Genomic DNA, 16297 nt, shown 5'->3' on the forward strand with positions numbered 1-16297 from the left:
GGGTGGGCTTTGTTGCTGTACAAATAACTTTCTGTAATGTAACTAGGGTCAGAATAACTAGAAAGAACAGAACTGTGTGAGTTTTCTGGCCCTAGCGCTTTCCTGTGAGGTACTTGTGCAAACGGGAATGGCAGATTGAGCAAAATATGGGAAGGACTGTCTAGGAAATGGAGCCAGGAGTACGGGTTGGGCTTTTTTCTTTGTTGCCTCTTCCTTCGCTTGGGATGACTTCTTAACCTTTGCTCCATTGCAAAATGAGGATAGTACATCTTGTTGCCAGGATCGGTTATAAAAATCTTCCATGGTCTGTGGTTGAGAGTTCATGCAAGCAGAATATTCAGTGTATTTAAGACTATATGCAGAGGAGTTTTCTGGATTGAACTGTTTAGACTGCAGTACCCTCTGGAATGGCAACTTCCTATGTCATCTTTGGAGCAGTTTGGGTTTTTTTTTATTCTGTGCAATATCTTGAAGGACTTAGCGTGTGTGTTTGTGTTTACTGAGAAATGAAAGTGCTTTACCAGCTTTTTATTAGCCGAAGTCCAAACCATCTCACAAGAGTTTTTCTCTGCAGCCTGAACCAATGGACAATCTACAGAGAAGAGCTCTTTAAATAATCTTCCTTATTTGTATCTCGAGAGGGAGGTAACTGAGACCCAGATAAGTTTTTCAGACTCTGGCGTCTTGTTGCTGTTGGTGCAGCGGGCAATTGAAAATCCACATTTTTCATTTGTGAACCCTGTATCGTAGTGCCTGTAGGCTTCTGACAGCTCCTGCTCTTTAAAACTGAACTTTTCTACCTGTGCTTCTACTTTGCAGGGTTGACCGTCTCTGTTCCTGGGATGGAGAAAGCCCTGCACCAATATACGCTGGAGCCTTCTGACAAACCTTTTGATATGAGAACAGTTCCGCTGGCTACTGCACCAATCTTTGAACAGAAAGCAGGTAACACTTGGGCTTCATCTAAATAGGTGGTGGGCAAGGCTGTAAGCATTCGGGTTGCCGTTACTTGATGTCTGTAAACTGGCTGCTGTCCCAGTAGGGTCAGGCCAAGAGCAGAGGTGGCTCAGCTGAATGCTGTACAGGTTACAGTGCCACTGGCTTTGCAGAAGCAAGCCTGCCTGATCTTCACAGATAAAGGAAGACAGCGCCTCTTTCTGAAGGAACACGGCGTGGCAAGAATGTTCCTTATTTGTTCTGCTAATCTTGTTATCACAGCTGAGTTTGTACATCATCAGAATTTATTAGTTCATTGATTGGAAAAAAGTACATTCCAGAAGCGCTTAGTCACTGGCTGTCTTCCATGTGCTTGCACAATTCTTGCATTTTGACTTTTTGCAACTTGTTAAGAAAAGGTTTGGGGTTTGGTTTTTTTCTTTTCGTTCTTCTTTTTCCAGCTTTTTTGCTGGCTGTTCTGGACTAATGTGTGGTTTCTACATCGTTACTCAAACGTCTCTCCTCTTCTCTCCTTCCGATCCAACACTGCCTAGCAGAAAAGATATTTCAGTGTGTGTGAGGAGCCAGGCTGGTAATGGTTTGGAGCAGAATGTGTGAAACGCTACAGGTTAAGGAATTTTTTAGTGGAGGTATAACAGCATTTAAAACTCCTGCATGGTGTAGCTGACAGAGCAATGTCTTTGCTGCTTTTTCTTCACAGAGATTGCCCTAGTGACCAGCAAGCCTGAGAAAGTTGCTCCTTCCCGTCAGGATATATTTCAAGGTATGAGAGATGATCTGTGGGTCTCCAGCACTGGAAGTGTTGGGAGGACTGCCACAGGTCAGGCGGGACCAGTGAACAAACCTGTCACTGTAAGTGTCCGTCATCTTCTTTTCCCTTCTGCACAGAACAACTGGCAGCCATTCCAGAGTTTAAGAGCTTAGGTCCATTATTCAAGTCTTCGGAACCAGCACAGCTCACAGAAGCAGAAACGGAGTATTTTGTTCGTTGTATTAAACACGTGTTCACAAATCACATTGTTTTCCAGGTAAGAGAAGTTTTGCGCTTTTGCCAGAGCGTAATAGGAGTTGGCCTTTAATGATGCCTGGGCGTAGCATAAACAGTGTTGTCATTGTGCCCTGGAGAGGACAGCTTCTCTCTTCAGGGACTTACAAGGAAGAGTTAAGAGGGTGTGTGCTGCTTGCGTCAATGATCAAAGAAGGGTGGGGTTTATGATCCCGTCTGTTAACGAATTCCAGTAAAATTGAAGAGAAAAGCTGTTTAGTGAGAATGGCCGGCTTGATCAAAGATGCAGGATGTCTGCTGTATGCTGTGGAGTATTGTAGCTGATTTGGGGGAGAATTCTCCATTAGAAATGTTTCTTCTATGTTCAAGTCCTTTTCATTTTATTCTTCTGCAGTTTGATTGCACAAACACGTTAAACGATCAGCTGTTAGAGAGAGTCACTGTGCAGATGGAGCCGTCGGATGCTTACGACGTGATCTGCTGCATCCCAGCACCCAGCCTGGCTTACAACCAGCCGGGCATGTGTTACACCCTTGTCCAAATTCCCCAGGATGACCCCACTGCAGGTACCCCTTGGGAGGGAATTATTCTGCACGACATAATCCCTCAAATGATGTTTTTGGAGAACAGATAATAAAACGTTCAGAGTATGGGATTTGGCAAGTGCATTCTGAGATTCTAGTACTGTTTCATTCTCATGTGTCGCACGTGCTGGTTTTTATGTAGAACCTGTGTTTGTGCAAAAATGCATGCACGCTTCTTAACTAATCAGTGGTACGGGATGATTAAAAATAGGACGATTAAGAGGACTGGAGAGCGTGCAGGTAATACAGGAAAATGAATTTATTATCTTGAGTCAATGAAAGGAGCACGTGGATGTTTTGTAGTAGTCAGAAACAGAATTGGTAAAAGGAAAGTACTAGTGGGGGAAAAAAAAGATTGGGCCTCTACATATCTAGGTAATGCAATTGTTCCTTTCTTTAGAGAATTAGAAACAACTATGAAATTTAGGAATGAGAGATTTTCTTGGGCATAAAACTCCCCTTTCTTGCTTTTATTATTCACGCTTAAAAGAAACTCCATCGGATTTGCAGCTGGTTTATGATGACTCAGCTCATCAGCAGGGCGGATTTCTTGCTTATCGCTTTAAAAACAGAAGATTGAGTGTGAATTCCTTGAACTGTGGTTTTGGATCATAATTTGCCTGTCAGAAACCCTTGCAAAGTTTCTCCTGGTAGCTAATGCTGGCTGGATCGTACTGCAGCACTCTGCAGTGGACCTGTGCTTGTTACACTGTGGCCCTGGCACATTCCTCCCGAGATCCTCCTCTGGCCTTTATCTTAGAGTCTGGGGAGAAATTTTATGTGAAGTTGAAACATGCTCTGACTATGACCCTGTCATATGTTCTGGGGCAAAGTTAATGCACATTCTTTCCACCCCTTTTTTGGGAAGCGAGAGTTCAAGCAGAAGAAACTGCGCTATTAACATATACGGGCTTTTCTTCTCCCCCCCAGTCGCTTGTACTTTCAGTTGCACAATGAAGTTCACTGTTCGAGACTGTGACCCAAACACAGGCGTGCCAGAAGATGATGGCTATGATGATGAATATGTGGTAAGTTCAGGACTGGGTTGGGGTTTGGGTTTTACCCCCCCCGCCCTTGTCATTAATTCTGAATTACTTGGCCAGTGGGTTGATGGTTTTCCTGCGGATCTGAAGCCAGTAGGAGAGATCAGCAGGCCTGCCTGAAACACCATTTCCAACATATGGCAGCTTGTAACTTTGGATCTTTCCTCAAAACCTTGCCTCTGCCAATAGTTTAGCTTTAGTGCCCTATGGGGTAGGATTTGTGGGGACAGAGAGGAAGAAGGGAATAACTTTCATTGTCTTTTTTCAAAAGCATGGCCCAATCTTTCTCTCCGCCTGCAGCGTTTGCACTTCTGTTTATTGTGTTCGCGTTACCAATCACTGAAATACACGTCAGATCTCAGGGAAGTGCGGCCTTCTGGGCATGGAGGAAGTAAAGGCTCCTGCTGGATTCTGAGAGTGTCTCTCTCCTCAGATGCCCAGTAAGGGCTGGAACGGGCTTTGACTCACAAAGCGATTGCCCCATTTTCTGCTCTCTTTTAGTCTCGCTGATATATTTGTGTCGATGTTTTTAAGCTTTGCAGATGACCACCATAAGTAACCACTGTTGTTATGCGCTTCTCCTGAAATTAAAGCCGGGCATGCCAGAGTTGTCTTGGCAAAATGCTGCTGTCCTGTCTCTGTCTGTCTTTCCCTTTCTAAGATTAGGGTCCTTTCTGTAACTGACAACTGAAAATCTCCCTTGCTTTTCTGTCAGTTGGAAGATTTGGAGGTGACCGTGTCCGACCATATTCAGAAGGTTTTAAAGCCTAATTTCGCAGCTGCCTGGGAAGAAGTGGGAGATGACTTTGAGAAAGAAGAAACCTTTGCTCTTAGTTCAATTAAAACTCTTGACGGTGAGATGATCTCTCCTGGTTTATTTGTGACCCATGTAGTACTCCTGGTAAATCTGCCACACTGGGGATATATTTACTGTGGTAGGAGGAGCATTTGGTGCCTTCCAAAGTGACATTATGTCCCAGCAACAAGGCTTTGTGTTGCAACTTCAGGAATATAGTGGGTGGAATTTTGGCAGTGCTCCCTTGCTTGAGGCTGGCTGAAGGGAGGGGGGTGCGTTCCCGGGCTGTGAAGACAGCTGAAAGGACATCCATCGCAGGGTAGGTGTGTTGGTGGGGCTGCAACCCAAGGTAATGAATGGAAATGGTTAAGCCATGTGGGTGCTTAGAGAATGTTCTTGAAGTGCAAATTAGTTCTCACAGAAATCTTGGCATCAACCTGAAGGTAATTTTCTTCTTCAATCTCTGAATGCAGAAGCTGTCAATAACATCATCAAGTTCTTGGGCATGCAGCCCTGTGAGAGATCAGATAAAGTGCCAGAGAACAAAAATTCTCACACGCTCTACTTAGCTGGTAAGTATTCTGGCTGTTGAACTCAATTTTTCCATGTCCCCACACAGATATATATATATTTTTTTTTTTTTAACTAAATGAAGGGGAATGGGTTAGGAGATTCTGCTCTTCTTTTGAGTTTTTTCTCTATAGAAAGCCGAAGTGAACCAGTGAGTTGAATGCATCTGGTGCTAACTTGGAGCCTGCTGTTGTGGGTGTACTTAAGCTAGGCTCTTGGGTGTCTTAGTAGGTATTTTACCTACAGGAAGGGTAGTGAATCCTTTGAATGAAGAACTTCCAGAGCAGACACCTAACTAAATTCCTTCCCTGTTGTCATCTCAGACGGGGGTTCCTAGGATCATCTTGTTTTCAAGTTCCTGTCACTAAAGACACATCCTGAACTGGCCTGCAGTACCCACAACTGTGCTCGAGGCTTACGGTTTTGGGCAAACCCTGGAAGTGCTCTACGGAACTTTGCTGCAGTTGTTAAAACAAAACTGCAATGGATGTGGCACACAGTGTTGCAAGGGAAGGGTTGGATCTCAGTTTATTTCAGGCACAGAACGGGTAACTCCAGGTCTGTCCGCGTAGGGATGCTGAAACGGGACTGGAGGTGGCTTGTCCTACAGTCTGAATTGCCTCCGTCAGCGCCACTTCCAAGCCCTCATGGAGAAGCGTAACAGGACTATTCCTCCTTTGAGGGCAAGGACGCTGAGCCAATGGACTGCACGTTCATGGAAGAATTACAATATGTGTTGCCTTCTCAAACTAGAAGTGAGCTTCAGCTCCGTGCTTTCTGTTTCTACCTATTTGGATCAGCCTAGCCCTCCAGCAGCACTTGCTGCCTCTGTTTAATTAGGGCAGTATCTGTTATCTCCAGTCTTTGGCCTCAAGCTTAGGGTATTTGGGGGTTTGGGGTTTTTTTTTTGTCATTTCCCCCCTCTCTGCAACTGGCCATAAACTGAATCTGTCTTGCACTCCCTGGATTGTTGGCTCCTGGGTTAGGATTAGATCACTGAGCCTCTCTTAGAGTTAATCTCTTAAATATTGCTCTGTCCCCAGGTGTATACAGAGGCAGCCACGATGTGCTGGTAAGGTCCAGGCTTGCACTAGGAGATGGCGTGACCATGCAGGTGACGGTTAGGAGCAAGGAAGAAATGCCCGTCGATGTCATCCTGGCTTCTGTAGGCTGAGTGTTACAGCGCATCGACTGTGATGGAAACCTCCTTTGCAAGCACTGGTTGGGTATTTACTGGATATCAAGCAGCCTGTCTGTCTTTCTGCATGTAGTTTTTATTCCTCAATTTGGTAAATATTTTGTATGATGTTACAGTAGTGGCAATAGTGGCTGGCTGGTACTGAGCCTTTCCCCTGTCCCTTCCCTCGTCGTCACTTACACATTCCTATCTAACTTATTGCCTCTCTGGCCACTTGCAGGAGAGCAGGGAAGATAAAAGATGCAAGTGGTAAGAAAACGGAATCAGACTTTTGTCAAAACTGATTTTTATTAACAGAAAATAAACACTGGTCCAAGTGGTGGAATTCGTATGAATTACTGTTAATAAAATAGAAATTTCTTGTTCTAATTCTTTTTGCTTCAATACAGAAAATGCAGCCCGTTAAAAACCACACAGAACTTGCAGAATCTTCCAACCTGCAAGTTTGCTATTTCTTGATGATTGTCTCTTCTGTTCCTCACAGAAAAATAAATGTACAGAGAGATTAATCTTCACCTATCAAGGCATATTCAGTTCTCTGAGCCTTATGTCAGATAATACCAAACAGTGCAGCCTTCTTGGGCTCAAGGATGTGAAACATCATCTATCGGAAGTTGGGAAGAGGTGAGGAAGGAGGGACCTTATGGTGACTTCCTTCTGAGGGAAGTTCTGCACCTCTCTGCTGATGAATTGATGTTTCTTCAGTTATCAAGTCAGGGTGAGGAAGGAAGGAATACTATTGTAATGCTCATTTAAACGCCTGTCCCAGATCCTTGTGGCTGGAATAGCTATTGCTCAGAACACCTTGGCTTCTGCTAGTGCCAGTATTGCATATTTATCTTGCTCTAGTAGAACAGGTATGAGGCTGCCCTAGGAGAAGTGTGTGCTACAGTCAGGCTTTGGGGAAGCTCCTGAGATAGGCCCAGGGGTGTAGTGTCAGTGAGCAGCTCTGCTTGTTAAATCAAAAGACAGAGGAGCAAGGAAAGTGGTAAAAACTTGAGGTTTAGAGCTTGCCTTTTGGTAACCGGCGATTAAAAAGAGATTACTGAAGACAATTCCAGTGCTTAAATGCCCCTTTATGGGCACAGAGCATCATTCCCTATACTTTGGGGGATTACAGACCCAGTTCTCCTGCTGTATTTTGTGTAGGCAAACTCAGTTTCAAATTCTTCAGTCCTGAGAAGCTGGCCAGGTACTAGAACACTTAGCCACTTAGCAGAAGGATGTAATTTAAACTGCCTGTGCAGCAACTCCAAAAAAAAAAAAAAAAAAAAAAGCCAAACCAACATCCATCTTAGGAATATGCACATCAACCCTTGGCTGCTAGTGGTCCTGTCTACCTGTGGCACGCAGCATAGCCTAGCAGTGAAGACAAGGACTCAGACTGATACATGTGCTCTGCATCCCCCCAGGTGCCCCTGTCCTCCCTTGAGCCCTCCTGGCTCTAAATATAGATACAGGCTGGACAAGAATCAAGGTCAGCATGGGGCTGGAAGAGCTGTCAGTAACTCTGCTTAGGCTGACAGTTCTGTCCATGCCTCCCCACAGGCTAATCTCTTCCGGTGCTCAAAGGATTTAACTACATAAATGCAGGAGTTTGGCAGCCAAAGATGAGGGTGTTAGTGCGAAGTGTTGGATCTGGAGATAAAAATCAAGGTTTCTTCCTGCCCCCAAAGCCTGACTCATAAACCAAGAGTGAGAACTGAGCTGCAGCAGCTCAGAAAGAGTTGATGAAGTTCAGATACGCATTCAGGAAGCCTGTCGGATCCTCCAGCTGTGGATAGTGGCTAATGTGGTCGTCCAGCACAGACACCGTGGACATGGGAAGCACCTTCCTGTTGGAAGAATGCAGCAAGGCATAAGCATGGGAACTGCAGCAGGCTCAGCCCGCAGCCAGCCAAGTGCTACCAGTGAGGAGGACAGTACCCTCTTGCACAGCTGAAATTCTGCCCATAATGTGGTTTTGGGACAAAAAAAGCCCGTAGCAGCTACAGCTGATTTCTCTTCCAAGTGCTGGATTTACTTCATGTTAGTTTGGATGAAAAGACTACCTCAGTCAATAAATCTTACCTGTGTCTGATGTGGTTTTAAAATGCTCGATTGATTTGACTGAGAATTGTGACTTTGATGCCTAAAATGAGAGCGATTTCCAAAACGCAGAAGGCTCCAACTGAATCACCTGGCTGTGCAGGTTATAGGTGGGAATTAAAAACAGCCTCCGTGAAAAGAGAATTGAAGGAAAAGTCTGAGACAAAATCTCCCTCGAAATGAAACCCCCGTTGCGTATTCCCACTTTGTGACGGGTATCGTCTTACTTGTAAAGCTGGAGAAACTCTGGGTGTGGGTTCACAGGGTCCAGGGGCCCATAGATTAGATGCACTGCAAGACAGAAGCACAGACAGAGCTTTTATACCCAAGGACATCCCTAAACTAAGCTGAGACCTGTTGCAGACGTGTTCCCCACACACACAGAGCTTGGGAAGCTTTCAGCAGAGCGCTGAGCAAACCAGCTGCCAAAAGGGCTCTTGCTTCTCTGCCCTGGGGTCAAGTTCAGCCTCCAACCTTCCTCCTGCAAACACCAAACCTTCCCTTGAGTGATTGTGACATCTCTTGAGCCTGAAAAGCACCTTGGCTTCCCTGGGGCAGCATCTGGAGAAACTGGAGGCTATGAACCAGCCTCTAAAGGAGAGTTACCTCTGCTCAGTGGAACAAACCCATTTTCCTCTTACCTCAACAAGCTCACAGCTCTCTGCTGTAACTGACCCTTAAACGGGAGCAGGGAAGTTTGCAACACCCTGCACAAACTGGCTTTGAGCCATGTCGTCCTCATCAGAATAACAAGAGGCTCCAGCAATTAGTGGAAGAAGCCGTTGTCACACTCCAGTGCCTGCAGGAGAGGGGGCGATTCCCAACAACCCAACCAGTAAATCCAAGAAAATGGATTCCTACTCACGTGGGACAGAGGTGGACATCAAAGCCCCAACCCAGCGGTCTCTGTGCTTCTTTCTCTGATTTATGTACTGCAAAATACTAAAGAGAAACCTGTTGTTACACAGCAGACGGTGACTCGAGGTGCTGCACAGCCTGGAAATTGCTCTCAGGGCAACGTATGGCAGTCCAATGAGACCGAGGTATAATCTGCATCCCCCAGACACCGCCTCCTTAGGGCAATGGCAACGGCACATCAGTCCGCTGACCATCCCCGAGCTTAGCGAAATGCCTAAGATGTTTTTCTTAATTTTTACTTAGTCAGCAAATAAAAGTGCAAATGAGGTTGGGACCCTGACTCCAGGTCTCACCGCTGCTGGCTCTGTGCCCTAAGGCTCCTACTGGAGGATAACCCCTGTTCATTTAGGAAGGGAAGGACAGCCCAGAGGCTGGGGAGATAGGAGGATGGAATTTGAGTCCTTCCTAGCTGAGATGGAAGCAAATTTGGGTCCCCTGCTCCCAGTCAAATGCCACTGGGTTGTTCAAGGGGGTGAACCATCGTAACCCTTGTGCCAGGCAGTGCGGTGAGTCACAGCGGGCTGCAGGCGGCCAGCAAACAAGCACTGAAAGGTTGGTTACCCCCAGGCCCCCGTAGCAAACTCCACACAGAGCAAAAAGCGGGTTTACAATCAGATCCTACAAAACGGAGCAGAAATCAATCTGCTAAAAGCCTGCGCAGACGCAGTGCCATCTCAGCACCCCCAGGCTCGGCTCACCGGTGGTGCAGCAGCTCTGAAACCATTTCAGTGCCCCGCAGTGAGAGGAGTCAACACTGAACTGCTGCATGTGGAGGAGCGCACAAGAAGATAAATTGCGCTAGTCAGGTCTTACAGTGAAAATCTGAACTGCTAAACAGCTCCTCAGCCTGTCTCATCACCCCAGCCACCAACTCGGGGCGACTCCTTGCTTCAGCAGAGCTCTTGGGGGGCTGAGGCTCACAATTTAAACGTCAGGTTCAAGTCAGGTGGGTTATAAAAAGCCTTCCAAGGACGGGAAGCTACAGTAAACAAACGTACCTATACTCTGACACACAACATTTAAGGGGCTGGAGGTATTTCGGCACTGAGCTTCCCATCGTGGCTGCGCTGCCAGCAAAGGTGATGTTGCAAGTATTTGCCATGACGGGACTTGGCAAGCGGGCAGTGCATCAGCTGTCTGTCTATTGCTGGACTTGGGCGAGTAGCCCTTGTTAGAAGAGGCAATTAGCAGGTGCCCTTTGGAGGGGCTGAGCTATTTGGGCCTTCCTGTGGTTTGTCTGGAGATTGTCCCTGGCGGGACCCGAGAGGAGTTTGCACGCTGGGGGAGGACACACGCAGGGCCCGCTGAACGGGGATACTCAACTCACAACCGCCAGCCCGAGGTCCTTCCAAAAGTCCCAAACTGGAGAGAACCCGATCTAGCTCCAGTTTTAACAAAAGCCCACAAATTCAAGGCCCTAATTTCCAAAGAAGAAAAAATTCCACGTTCTACATCTCTAGCGTTGTTGTTCTTGCAGATCCTCCTGAATCCAGACTTCATTTACCTGCCTTTCATCATCCCAGCAAGAATCCCTGCTCCTACACCACACCCTAGCTCTTTTCTGGGGAGCAACAATGTTCCTGGACCCCAACAGAAGCAGCTGGAGGCTCTGGGGATCCAATATCCAAGGACCTGGCCGAGCTCTGATAACCTCCAAGCCGCTTCATGGCTCTGCCTGCAAACAGAGGGACGCTGCAGGTGTAAAACCAAGCTCATGCAGCGATTAACAACGATGTACCTGTCAACGACGAGATTGCCGTCGTTGGTCCGCACCACCGTCCACATGTCCCAGTACTCTGCCTGCGAAGGCTGCGTGTAGGGCCCAAAGACTGCCCCAAGCCTGAAGAAAAAAAAAAAGAGAGTTCAGAGTGGCACAGCAGCAGCTGTGTTAACGTACGGCTGAAAAACTCGCTGAAGGCAAAAAACAGTCGAGCACTTCCAGCTTTCACTGCGAAACACGTGGGTGCAAGCACAGCACTGCAGATGGTCCCCCAAAGGCACCCGGTGTTGGACTTAGTGGCCAGTCTAAAGGGCTTTTGGGAAAAAAAGAGGCTTTACAACATCTGATAAAAATATATCTCTGATTGCACACCGTATGCAGAGCATGGTTATGGTTTTCATTCCCTCTGTCACACGTGCAAGTCCGGTATTCATGGGAGAGAAGGATTTCAGTGCACAGCGAAAAAGCCGTGTGGTTTATTATTAGGCTGAAGTGCTTTGCCAACTTGGAGAGGGGATGGCCCGCAGGACCAAGGTCATTCAAATCCAGGGGCAAATCTCTCCTGGGACAGTGCTGGGGAATCTGCTCACCTGCCAAATACCCACTATACTAATTCCTGCATTGCCTCCTCCCCACTTGGCCCACATGCCCCATACAGACTGTGCCCAGCAGCATGGAGACCCGACTCACCCTCTGGAGAAGAAAAAGAAGTTCATCAGCCGCGTGATGACGGGGGACAGCAAACCCCCATCCTTAAGGATCTTGGGCAGAAGGAAAAAAGGAGACAGCATCACTCAGTATCATACAGATAGGTAAATTCTGCCTCCCCAGAGGGCTTTTCCCCTGGCTCCCCATATCGCAGCAGTTTCCCAGCTCAGCCCCAATCCTCGGTAATGCCGAGATGTACGTGAGGTCTCGACAGCAAGACACCAGCGCTTCAAGGGGTGATTAGGGACGTTCGGATGAAACGAGCCACAACCTGGCAGACCCTGCTTTTCCCCACTGCCTCTAACGATGCCTGTGAGCACCTCGGGTGCCATTACCAAAGCGGGAAAAGCAGCAGGCATCTGAGCCAGGTAAAACCCCAAAGTCACGGAGTCAAACTTCTGCTGGAGGGGCGATTCACTGCAACTAGAGAGGGTGGCAGCTCACCTTCTGGATGAACCGGGGGTAGTGCGTTTCGGGGAAAATCCCTGGAAGGATGTCAGAGAAGAGAGTTGTAATGCTACAAGTGTTTCGCTCCACATCTCCCAGTCTCTCCCCTTTGTGGTGCCACGAAATGCAGCCTGAGGACTGATGCTCCCAGTTATTTACAGCACCTTAATTGCAGTTTGCTTGGGGTTGGGGTGGTGCTTTCCTGCAGGTGATGGAGACGGGAAGGCCACCCTGTCCCATGGATCCCAATCCCTTCCAGCCCACACATCCCACCATGCCGGGCAAACCTTACCTCCATTGGATAAACAGAGGCTGTTGATCAGGATGCTTCCAGTGTTATTGTGCTCGTACCTGGGGACAGAAAAGAAGGTGGTAAAACAAAATGAGGCAAATTAACAGTGTCAGATCAACTCTGCTCCCGTTGTCCCGTTTGAAAAGAAGCTCAGGAGGGAAGTTAAACACAGAATCACAGAATGTCCTGAGTTGGGAGGGACCCACAAGGATCATCAAGGCCAACTCCTGTCCCTGCACAGGACACCCCAAATTCACACCAGGGCTCTGAGGGCTTTGGCCAAGTGCTTCTGGAATATCGCCAGGCTGGTGCCATGATAACTCCCTGGGGAGCCTGTGCCAGGGCTCCACCACCCTCTGGGGGAAGGACCTTCTCCTAATGCCCAGCCTAACCCTCCCCTGGCACATCTCCCTGCCATTCCCTCGGGGCCTGGCGTTGGTCGCCAGAGAGCAGAGACCAGCCCTGCCCCTCCTCCTGCCCTTGGGAGGGAGCTGCAGAGTGCCATGAGGGCTGCCCTCGGCCTCCTCTGCTCCAGGCTGAACAAACCCAGGGACTTCAGCCACTCCTCGTACCGTTTCCCCTCTAAACCCTTCCCCAACTCCGTGGCCTCCTCTGGACACTCTCCAGTAGCTTTATACCCTTCATGTCCTGCGGCGCCCAGCGCTGCCCACAGCACTCGGGGTGAGGCTGCCCCAGCGTGGGGCAGAGCGGGACAATCCCCTCCCTCGCCCGGCTGCGATGCAGGGCTCGATGCCCCCCAGGGCACGGTTGGCCCTCTTGGCTGCCAGGGCATGCTGGTGGCTCGTGTTCAACTTGCCGTCTACCAGAACTCCCAGGTCCCTCTGCAGAGCTGCTCCCCAGCCCCTCGCTCCCCAGGCTGTCTGTGCAGCCAGGGCTGCCATGCCACAGGTGCAAGATCCAGCACTTGACCTTGTTAAACTTCATACAGGTACCAGTTCTAAGATGTATCCCTGTGGAACCCTGCTGGTGACCAGCTGCCAGCCCCATTAACCCCATTTACTATGACCCTTTGAGCCCGACCCATCAGCCAATTGCTCACCCAGTGCATGACGTGTTTCTCCAGCTGTATGCTGGACATTTTGTCCAGGAGGATACTGGCAAGAACATCCTACCAGCTGAGAACTGATGGATGGGAACCTTAGATCTGCCTATTAGGATGTGCCCTGAGGCCTCCCAGCCTTCGTTACAACTCTAGGTCCAGGGAAAAGGGGGTTCTGCACTACATCCTTCCTCCTATCTGCTGGAAATCATCTTGACGGGGACAACAAAGAGCAGCCAGAGCATCAGTGTTTGCAGTGACCTGTGGAGCAGCTCCTGTGCGACCGTATCCCCATAATCGTGGGACAGAAGATTAATCCTTTGGTGGTGGAGGCCGAGGTGACGCACCAGCCCCTCGACGATGCTGGCTTGCTCGAAGATGGAGTAGCGGTGGGGCCTCTGCGAAGCAAAGCGGGAGAGGAGCCGCAGTGAGAGCCTGACCCACCATGAGTCCAAGAACTCCAGAATAAACACCCAAGTGGAGGAATGTGGGGTGGAGACCAGCAGTTTGTGATCCTGGACAGAGCAGTTGGGGTGTCCTGGGCCAGCAGCTACATCCAGAAGCTGGCGGGAGTACTGCCCATGCCCCAAAGGGGTCAAGGTGTGCTTTGGAGTCACGTCAAACCCAAGTAAAGGCAAGACAGTGACAGAGCCGATCTCTTCCCCATCCCTTCTGCTATTGCAATGTCTTATTTCTTTTCCAGATGTAAATGGGAGAAGAAACTGGACTGTAAATGCCAATTTTCCAGGGTTGCTGGCATGGCAGAACAACTTCTAGGCCAAAAGCAAAACCCCTTTTCCCAGGCTACTTACAGGCTTGTCACTGAAACCAAATCCTACAAAATCCAGAGCAATCACCCGGTGAAACCGCTGGGTCAGCCCTTCCCAGATCTGGAAGAGAAATGCATTAAAAAAACGGCTGATGGGAGTGGAGAGAGGAAAAGCCTGCAGCGATGCGCAGCTGCCGACAGCCACGCTGCCCTCCACTCCCCCAGACAGCACCTTCCAGCACCAAGAAAATAGCAGGAGGTTGAAATTTCCTCCTTCCCTGGGAGGGAGAAACCATGGGGTTTGCTGACAGCATCCAACCCCCCCATGGACTCGCCCCCCTCACCTTGCACCAGTCGTAGCTGGAGGTTGGGAAGCCATGCAGGAGGACAATGACATCGGAGCTGCCGACAGCGCCGGTTGAATCTGGGGAGGGAACACAGCACCTCAGGGTCATCATTTTTCCCCCCACAAAGTTTCCACCCCTGTAAGACAGGTGTTGCCGTTCGCTCCGCAGCAGCATGGCGTTACCTCTTCCCCCTGTTCCCCTAAAACCAAGCATGGGTTTGACTCACACCACAGCTTCCCTGTGACAGCGTGGCTTCGGAAACCCGGCCAGATGAGCCCCCATTGCCCCCAGCACTGGCTACTTGATGCAAACCAGGGTTTTATTTAGGACAATTTAATTTCAGCTGCCCCTAAGTTGCTACAATGGGCAACAACCATGCCAGCAAAAAGGTTTTTTGGTATCTTTTCCCTGCTGTGAACCATCAGAGGCTCCTGGGATCCTTTCCCGCCAACACCAAGGTATTGCCGCTGCTGCACCAGAACCAACCTTCGTGGCTTCACCCAATTAAAATTATTTTATAACAGCCACACTGCGTCTGGATCCACACAGCGGCTCCCCTTAAAGCCGTTACATTATGGGAAGGGTCTGCCATCTCCCTGCCTGGCCTTGGGGACACCCCCAGGGCCACCAAGGGGAGCAGAGCCCCCAGCCCCGCTCCCCACCAGGATGGGCGAGGAGTCCCCAGGGCTCGGCGCGGCCCCATCACCTCTGTAGAAGATGTTCTGGTCCTTGTAGGTGAAGTAGCCTCCGGAGGATCTCCAGGAGAGAAGAGCCGGGGAGAGCTTGGGGGGCGGGATGTGCAGGTAGACGGCGAGGAGGGGCACGCTCAGCAGCCCCACCTGCACCCACCACTCCTTCATCCTGCGGGAGAGAGCCAGATGCCTGTACCGGGATTTGCCCCGTAACCCCCCGCCAGGTCCCCAAAACCCTCGCGTACCCATCGCCTGCACGTCCCCGGGGCGGTGGGTCTGTGACAGAAAGTGGCCTTTGCAGTAAAGAGTAGGGGGGGGTCTCTGGGGTGGGGGTCGGGACACACATGGGTCCCATTTGGGGTCTGAGAGGGGACGTGGGCCCTACTGAGGGTCTGAGGGGGGATGTGGGCTCCATAGTGCGGCTAGGGGAAGATATGGGCTCCATAAGGGGCTGAGGGGGAGTGTGGCCCCATTGGGGGCACATGGGTCATATTAGGGGTCTGGGGGGGGGGACATGGGCTCTATTGAGGGAATGAGGGGGGACACGCACCCCATAAGAGGTCTGAGTGGGGACATGGGCCCTGCTTGGGGTCTGAGGGAAGGTATGGGCCCCATAGGGGGGTGTGACTCCATAGGGCCTCTGAGGGGACATATGGGCCCCGTAGAGGAGCTGAGGGGGGCATGGCCCCAATCTAAGGGCTGGCAGGTCAAAGGAAAGCAGAAGGTCGGGGGTGGGGTGCTAAAGTCCCGCCCTCCAGGCCACACCCCCAATAAGCTCCGCCCCCCACCGCAGCAAGGCCACCCCCCGTCGTGAACAAGCCCCGCCCCTCCAAGGGCAAAGCCTCGCCCCTTACAAGCCACGCCACCCCTCCCCGCCGTGCGCCCCCTCCCCTGAAGGGAGCCAGGCCCCGCCCCCCTGCAGCGGTGGGCGGAGCCTCCGCGCCTGGCGGTGCGGGTGGGGGAGCGGCGTGGGGGCGCCGCACGCGTCTCACCTGGCTCAGGTGCTCTGGCCGCGCGTCAGCATTGCCCTCTGAGGCGTGGGGCCAGCGCCCCGCCTCGCGCATGCGCGCCCCGCTTTACCCCGTCCCGCTTCCCGCGCGTC

General features: G+C 50.2%; 2 protein-coding genes across 2 annotated transcripts in view; one reads left to right on the plus strand and one right to left on the minus strand.

Annotated features, from left to right (window-relative positions):
- COPG2 (coat protein complex I subunit gamma 2) overlaps positions 1–6475 on the plus strand; it is a 22171-nt gene extending 15696 nt beyond the window's left edge. Inside the window, exons 17-24 of the mRNA XM_075081718.1 lie at positions 820–945; positions 1658–1720; positions 1846–1985; positions 2358–2529; positions 3478–3575; positions 4306–4444; positions 4860–4958; positions 6000–6475. Coding sequence (XP_074937819.1) covers positions 820–945; positions 1658–1720; positions 1846–1985; positions 2358–2529; positions 3478–3575; positions 4306–4444; positions 4860–4958; positions 6000–6130 — 968 coding nt within the window. The 3' untranslated portion in view covers positions 6131–6475. The remainder of the gene's footprint in view (positions 1–819; positions 946–1657; positions 1721–1845; positions 1986–2357; positions 2530–3477; positions 3576–4305; positions 4445–4859; positions 4959–5999) is intronic.
- MEST (mesoderm specific transcript) lies at positions 6418–16278 on the minus strand. The gene is made up of 12 exons (XM_075081721.1): positions 16188–16278; positions 15210–15364; positions 14501–14580; positions 14200–14277; positions 13649–13785; positions 12328–12386; positions 12033–12073; positions 11571–11641; positions 10899–11000; positions 9108–9184; positions 8470–8533; positions 6418–7989 (listed from the first exon to the last, which is right to left on the minus strand). Exons 2-12 carry the CDS (start codon positions 15361–15363, stop codon positions 7872–7874), a joined length of 981 nt encoding a protein of 326 aa, XP_074937822.1. The 5' UTR covers position 15364; positions 16188–16278; the 3' UTR covers positions 6418–7871.
- Between the last annotated feature and the right edge of the window lie 19 nt (positions 16279–16297).

This window comes from Phalacrocorax aristotelis, chromosome 1 (genome assembly GCF_949628215.1).
Source record: "Phalacrocorax aristotelis chromosome 1, bGulAri2.1, whole genome shotgun sequence".
Classification (NCBI taxonomy): Eukaryota; Metazoa; Chordata; class Aves; order Suliformes; family Phalacrocoracidae; genus Phalacrocorax; species Phalacrocorax aristotelis.

What these genes read in the sequence shown, in the direction of transcription:
- MEST (XM_075081721.1), bottom strand. Translation starts at nt 15,363, where the DNA reads ATGAAGGAGTGGTGGGTGCAGGTGGGGCTGCTGAGCGTGCCCCTCCTC. An exon ending in ACCCCCGGTTCATCCAGAAG is followed by an intron (nt 11,642 to 12,032) that starts GTGAGCTGCCAC and finishes CTTCTGCCCAAG; the next exon opens with ATCCTTAAGGATGGGGGTTT. An exon ending in GAGTTTCTCCAGCTTTACAA is followed by an intron (nt 7,990 to 8,469) that starts GTAAGACGATAC and finishes TTCTTCCAACAG; the next exon opens with GAAGGTGCTTCCCATGTCCA.